General features: G+C 43.4%; 1 protein-coding gene across 5 annotated transcripts in view; it reads left to right on the top strand.

Moving 5' to 3' along the window:
• Positions 1-7,488, top strand: part of ptprz1a (protein tyrosine phosphatase receptor type Z1a) — a 105,285-nt gene that overhangs the window by 82,368 nt on the left and 15,429 nt on the right. For 4 of the 5 annotated variants that reach the window (XM_034880216.1, XM_034880218.1, XM_034880219.1 and 1 more), the window contains 4 exons: positions 734-754; positions 2,930-3,026; positions 4,724-4,806; positions 6,651-6,785. In XM_034880216.1, the coding sequence (XP_034736107.1) occupies positions 734-754; positions 2,930-3,026; positions 4,724-4,806; positions 6,651-6,785 (336 nt within the window). The remainder of the gene's footprint in view (positions 1-733; positions 755-2,929; positions 3,027-4,723; positions 4,807-6,650; positions 6,786-7,488) is intronic. The other variant, XM_034880217.1, reaches the window with a different exon arrangement.

Genomic DNA, 7,488 nt, shown 5'->3' with positions numbered 1-7,488 from the left:
TTGATGTGGCTCGGGAAAGGGAAGTTTGGGGTCCCCTGCTGGAGCTGCTGCCCCCGAGACCTGATACCGGATAAGCGGCTGAAGATGGATGGATAGATCTTGGTTGTGACATGATGAGTTAATAGACAAAGACAACGGGGCTAGACAGGGACAGGGGACACTTCTCAGGGTACCCGCCGGGTCTTAAAAGTCCTAAAAATGTTGTGACCTTTAAAGTCTTACATTTCTTTAGAAAGTCTTAAATTTCGCCCACAACAGTCTAACATTTATATTTCCCTTTCATATGATTAACCCTTGTGTTGTTTTCCCGTCAAAATTGAAAGTTAACACTCTTGTTGACGCTTTATTTCAACGTTTTTGCAGCTTTTTTTTTGTTTGTCACCTTTGACGTTGTCAACACTACGTAACACTAACTTATTAACTTTAGTTTTAAAGTTATTTTGGGAATTTACGGCCAAAAAGCCGTGTTAGGCTATACATTTAGAAAAAATCATATAAAAAAACACCGCTAAAACATTGGAAAAAGCAAAAAGATGATGTGTGATGGGAAGATAACACAAGGGTTAAAAACCCTGTTCTTGTGTTGGTTTGCCCTTTGTGTTGCAGCAGCATGACATGTATTAGTTGTTTTCTGTGTCGTCTTGTAATTTGTATTTTTGCACCTCTTTGGTTGTGATCCGTGTTGTCATGGAAACGTCCTGGCTGCCCGCTGCTTCCTCACCCTCATCATTAGATACTGAAGGAGAGTTACGAGGTAAGACGCTCTCCTCCTGACGCCTTCACCGACGCTGCCGCACTCACAGCTGTGTTTTTGTCTCGTCTCGTGTTTTGTGTTCATGGGAAGAAGTCATGGATGTATTATGAGAAATGGATACTGGACTACGAAATGAGGAGGCGAGGAAACGAGGAAATGTGTTTTTAGAGGGATGAGACGTCCTCACATCTGAAGTATCATGTCAATTTGTCAGCTGTATGGGCACAATTAGCAACCCTCCTCTTTCCTCACTCATAGCTCCTCAGAGATCACCCCTCCATCCACACATATAGCTCTTCAGATATCCCCCCTCCATCCTCACATATAGCTCTTCAGATATCCATCCTCCATCCTCACTCATAGCTCTTCAGAGATCCCTCCTCCATCCTCACTCATAGCACCTCAGAGATCCCTCCTCCATCCTCACTCATAGCGCCTCAGAGATCCCTCCTCCATCCTCACTCATAGCTCCTCAGAGATCCCTCCTCCATCCTCACTCCTAGCTCCTCAGAGATCCCTCCTCCATCCTCACTCATAGCTCCTCAGAGATCCCTCCTCCATCCTCACTCATAGCTCCTTAGATATCCCTCCTTCATCTTCACTCATAGCGCCTCAGAGATCCCTCCTCCATCCTCACTCATAGCTCCTCAGAGATCCCTCCTCCATCCTCACTCATAGCGCCTCAGAGATCCCTCCTCCATCCTCACTCATAGCTCCTCAGAGATCCCTCCTCCATCCTCACACGTAGCTCCTCAGAGATCCCTCCTACATCCTCATTGGCAGCTCCTTACTGATCCCTCCTGCATCCTTACTTGTAGCTTCCTACTGATCCCTCCTCCATCCTTACTTTTAGCTCTTCAGTGATTCCTCCTTGATCCTCACTCATAGCTCCTTAGATATCCCTTCTCCATCCTCACTCATAGCTCCTTAGATATCCCTTCTCCATCCTCACTCATAGCTCCTTAGATATCCCTCCTCCATCCTCACTCATAGCGCCTCAGAGATCCCTCCTCTATCCTCACTCATAGCGCCTCAGATCCATCCTCCATCCTCACTCATAGCGACTCAGAGATCCCTCCTCTATCCTCACTCATAGCGCCTCAGATCCATCCTCCATCTGCACTCATAGCTCCTCAGTGATCCTACCTCCATCCTCGCTGGTGAAAGTAAGGCGCGAGGAAATGTCAAATACGAGACTTGAAGCAGCCCCAGTCTCTGTCCCTGGCTTAACTTCTTTGTCCAATCAACTTTACACTGACATGACATCATGAACCAAAATAGCTTTTCTAATCTATAGGGGAAAGTTCACAAATATGAATCTTCTCTTGTTACAAAAATCATAGTCTAAAGATTAGACTTAGAAAACGCCTGCATGCTGCGTCACGTACGTACATTTGGGTTTCCTATGGTAGCAGATGACCCACTTAGGTGTAGACAGGAATACCACGGTAAGCCAATCAGAGGCCGAGTAAGGCAGAGGAGGGTGGGACACACCTTCGCCATCGCAAATTTGTGTAGGGGATGCAACGGCCTATGAAGAAAATGCTTTCTGGGCTGCAGGGTTGTTTTGTTGCAGTTGTTGTTCAATGTGTTGTATCCAACTCTCTTAATACATCCATGGAAGTAGTCATTTTTAAGTAAATGACGTATCACGATAAGACAATTCAACACACCGCTTTTGATAATGTAGGTAAATCATTGTCACTTGAGCGCAGTAGACGTTATGTCTCTGGCTCGGTATCAAACCACAATACTTTTTTTGGTTTCTCACGAAACTGTGTCCTGAACACCGAGAGCTGAAAGTTATAATGATGCTTTTTTTATTTCTTAAATCAGATCATTCCTGATTTTCAGACAGTATTTTATCCAAACAGAGCTGCATGTGTTCAACATTCGACTTTTGAGAACTTGTAAAAACAAAGTAAGGTATAGGTGGAAAAGTATATTTGTATTGGCACTGAACATTACATTACAGACACGTAATATTATACGAGTAATATGTAATCTTGTGTAGAAAGTCTAGAAACTTGTGTAGAAAGTCTAGAAACTCTAAATGTGCAAGTTACCCAGTAGCGCTAGCTGTCCGGACTGTACTAGCAACACCTCTCAACTAAAGTCTGCAGCTAAGCTCCCACTTGGTCTTTGAGGGTTTGAAGCTTTTCTTTGCGTGTTCAGGAGGTTCAGACGTGCACGGTGGACATGGGGATGACAACAGACAGCTCCAACCATCCTGACAACACAACAAAGAACAGATACAGCAACATCCTGGCCTGTGAGTACGCTTCACTGTGTGATGTTACAGAACATGACACTACAAAAGAACGCCTGTTTAAATCGTTTTAACTGAATTTGGGTCGCTGAGAACCACACGGTCTGCTACCGTATGCACATTTTTTGAACATCAGACAGCACAAGCATACGCTCTTCCTCAGTTATTTTAAGTAAAACAGAGGGACATCTACTTATGCATATAAAGCATATGATTTATATATGCATATTTTTTATGCATATATATAAGGGAATGGACATTAGACATCTGGAACAAGAAGCTATTAATACAAAACATTTGGTTCTGTACAGTTCTGATGCTAACAACTGTAATTCCATTTGGACTTGTCAATTGATGTTAAATTTCCCAATTAAAAGATCATAGTAAAAATGAAGATGGACATCAGTCTGATCTCCGCGCCTCTTGTGCAGAGATCACAAATACTCACTAGAGCACCAGATGTGGATTCATTCACTGGAAAAAGTCCCCGACAAATGCCTGATTTCCTCCTGTTTGGTTAATAAAAGCTACAGTGAGCAGCTGTTTTACGCAATGACTGATGTTACTGAATAAATGTTTGGGTTTTTACGTCCTCAGTAGGAACCAATGGGCTTGGAGCCACAGACAGGAAGTGTTAGAATTTACGTCCTCAGTAGGAACCAATGGGCTTGGAGCCACAGACAGGAAGTGTTATAATTTAGATGATCTGTGATTGGACGGATTTAGTCTCTCTGACTTCTCAACGTCACTATCAGCCACACAACATGTGTTCTGTACAGAATAAGTATTTAAATCAGACAAATTGCAATTAAATTCCCTCTGATTCAAAAACAATAAAAAGTTTATAAAAAACATCATCATGTTCAATTGATTGTGAACCAATCAGCTGTTAAATCAGCTGAGAAGCCGGCGTTTCCCAGCATGCTCTGGGTCCGCCTGGCTCTTGCAGTCGGGGAAAAGCGACCGCGTCGCCTGCATCTCAGACCTGCGGCCGCCTTGCTCTCGTGAGGTTATCGTTGCCCACGTGTGCATGACGTCAGAGCAAGTCGGTATCATGTCAGACACAAATGTACCCAGCATGCAACGGGCGCCGATCGCCGGTGATCGATTCTGTTCCGCGCATCTCGAACTAGCCTAATTAATGTCCTCAGTAGGAACCAATGGGCTTGGAACCACAGACAGGAAGTGTTTGAATTTACGTCCTCAGTAGGAACCAATGGGCTTGGAGCCAGAGACAGGAAGTGTTTGAATTTACGTCCTCAGTAGGAACCAATGGGCTTGGAGCCAGAGACAGGAACTGTTAAAATGTACGTCCTCAGTAGGAACCAATGGGTGTATTTCTGAGACCGTCAGACACTGCACGCAACATTTAAAATGAATTCCTTTCATTTAGGGCATAGCATTGGAAAGTACAGATCTCAAATTGCGCATGACTTCCTTTGTCCACTATGTGGCGCTAGAGAACACACTGTTTATGTGGCAAATCGCTGTATATCATGTTTAAACAACACCTTTTAAATTGCAGTTCAAATCGAATGATCTTCGTCAGGGTATGCTTCACGGTGCCAGTAGGTGGCGCTATGACTGTAACTCATTGTTGACTTATAGATTCCAAATGACCCCAGGCCAATACTTAAAGAGAAAAGACATATATGTCTTCCACATTGTTCTGATCACGTCTCTTTCTCTTCAACCCTCAGATGACCACACCCGGGTGCGACTCTCGCCGCAGCCCGACAAAGACGGGAAGACGAGGGATTACATCAACGCAAACTACGTGGACGTAAGGACATCTCTGTTTGAACGTGTTGCTATGCTTCCACGCCGGCGATCGCCGGGACCGGAGGCATAACGTCTTTGCGTTCGTCCGTCTGTTCCATTCTCGTGAACGCGATATCTCAGAACGGCCAAGAAGGGAAGCGGAAGGAGGACCCAAAACGCAGAGCAGCGGGCAGGAGGTTCAAAAGGTTTAATGTACAAAAAGCAGAGCAACAGAGTCCAAAAAATAAAAGGCAAAACCACAGGGAATCAGCCAGGGAGAAACAAAAAGCCGGAGCACAAGGGCTGGAGGGTTGCAGGGAAGAATACAACTGGAGAATTTAGGGAACACTGAGCACGACGACTGGACGAATCGACTCGCAGGACAAAGGCAAAAGGATCTGACAAAAGACAAGGGAAGCACAGATATTAAATACACGAGGCAGTTAGGTAACAAGAGGCAGGTAACAAGGGGGCAAGGGATCAGGTGGCAAAACATCAGGTGATCACAGGAGCGGGAAGACACAGGAAGTAAACCTGGATGCAAGACGAGACAAAAAAACAGACATCAAAATAAAACAGATGGGTTGTACATGACGCACATTCACAAACGCATACATTGACTGAGAAACCAAATTAAGTGGACATTTAGAAGACAAAATAAAAACTTATACACACATATATATATATATACACCACCCACACCACAGATAGGTCATACATGCACATACACATACACGTACATACACAAACGCACACATTAACTGAGAAACCAGTTAATGCGCAGTGCGCAGCTCATTGAAATAAGCAATAAAAGCATTTGAAATCAAAGTTTTTAGTATTCCCTCTGAGAGAGAATTTCACTTTTTCTAATTTTAGAAAGAAAATAAGGTCCGTCAGCCGCAGGGTCACAGAAGGGTACTGTGAGGATTCCCAATAAATCCTGCCTCTTATTAAATCTCTTCAAAGTCTTACTACATGTATTACAGACAAGGATGTAAAAACTGCAACTTGGCTGCTCGGCGGAGGCGGTTATTCAAGTTTTCAGCTTCGGTTTAAGCTCCATACAAACAGAGGCCTTCATCTTCACCCCGAGCCTCGTTTCTGTCAATCACGCAATCAAAACATATTGTTTCATCTTTATTCTCTCCCTCATGACACATCCTGTTGTTAGCAAGGACTTTCCAGGCGCTCCATTATGCTCATCACAGAACCGTTAAAGTCTCATTCAAGCAGACAAAAGGAAAACTTCCACTGTTACCCCTCCACTCTCTGGAGTGCCGACACACAGGTTACAAAGTTGGTAAAAGCAAGTGGAGGATCTCTCCACACTCGCGCTTTTCTTTGTTTGAAGGCAACTTCACGCTGTCAGTCATGTGAAGGTTGTCAAACTTTTAAAGTGAGTGAGTGAAAGCTGCCCTCTGCTGAGAGCAAGTGACACTTTCTGTCCTTAAAGGGTCCTTGTGGAGTTTTCTTTTATACAAACACAAGTTAAATTCACATTTGGTGTTACACTAAAATGCATTGTGTGAATCCTTGACAAACGTGTAAAATATTTCCACTTCATCGTGAAGTATTTGGCAAAGTCGATTTCTAAATTCAGCGTTTGATGCTTTTTACACTGTAATGCCACGAGAGGTCAGGCAAAACCAAAAAAGGTTCAAAAGAAATTGCAGTTTTATTCTCCTATAAGCAAGTTACAATACACAGTCTTGTGGTTCTCTGCCTTTGCTGTCGCATTGCAGCATGTCTTGCAGTGTTACTGCCATCTGTAGATCTGTGGAATAGTGTGGATACTGCTCCTCAAATGTCAATTTTTCCAATACTTTTGGTTTACTAAAAAGACGCTGTGTGGGTTTTTCTTTTCAGGGTTTTAAGAAGCCGCGCTCGTACATCGCGGCTCAGGGTCCTCTGAGGTCGAGCACCGAGGACTTCTGGAGGATGATTTGGGAGCAAAACGTCTGCGTCATCGTAATGATCACCAACCTGATGGAGAAAGGAAGAGTGAGTGACCTGCGCCCGTATTTATCAAGCATCTTTTATTTCAGGCTTAGGTGGTGGGAATTCATGAAATATACTCTTACTATTAAACTTAAGTACAAAAGCAAGTAATGAAATTTCTTAAAGCTCCATTGTGTCATGGTTTGATTTGATTCTTATTAACAACAAAAATTGTTCTTTCATGCTATATGCGCTCATTCATGGGTAATTACTTCCACCAACTAATGAAAGTATTCTCGTAAGCGTAGAATCTGCCAATCAGAATCATTCAGAATCCATAAGAGCGAGTCTTTAAAATTCTTCAGCCAACGCGGGACAGACAGTGGGCGTTTCTCAATCTGTGTTCTTCTATGGACTTGTGTTCTTGTGAAACCTCATGTTTGGTGGCCAAAGTACTCACCCAATACACAAGTTAGCATTTCGCCAAGAACAGTTAAAATCCCCGGATGTGATCTTGACACGCCCATTTTACCGAGGATACATCGGATGGTGACTTGTGTGAACTTGGCCGGGCCGGTATCCCAGCATTCAATTCGGGTGTAAAGCGCTTATGGTTTCCGGTACACATATTTTCACAACTTACGTCTATTATTAAATCTATAAATTCATTTTTAAGATGTTTTAAGGTGAAAAATCAGCTGTGTAGATTTTGAATATAGGCAGTTCAACGAAAATTGATGGTGAATTAAAAAAGCCTTCGGAGTTG

The sequence above is a fragment of the Etheostoma cragini genome, chromosome 8, assembly GCF_013103735.1.
Source record: "Etheostoma cragini isolate CJK2018 chromosome 8, CSU_Ecrag_1.0, whole genome shotgun sequence".
NCBI lineage: Eukaryota > Metazoa > Chordata > Actinopteri > Perciformes > Percidae > Etheostoma > Etheostoma cragini.
The sequence above is the reverse complement of the archived record's forward strand: the minus strand, read 5'-3'. Positions and strand labels throughout refer to the sequence as shown.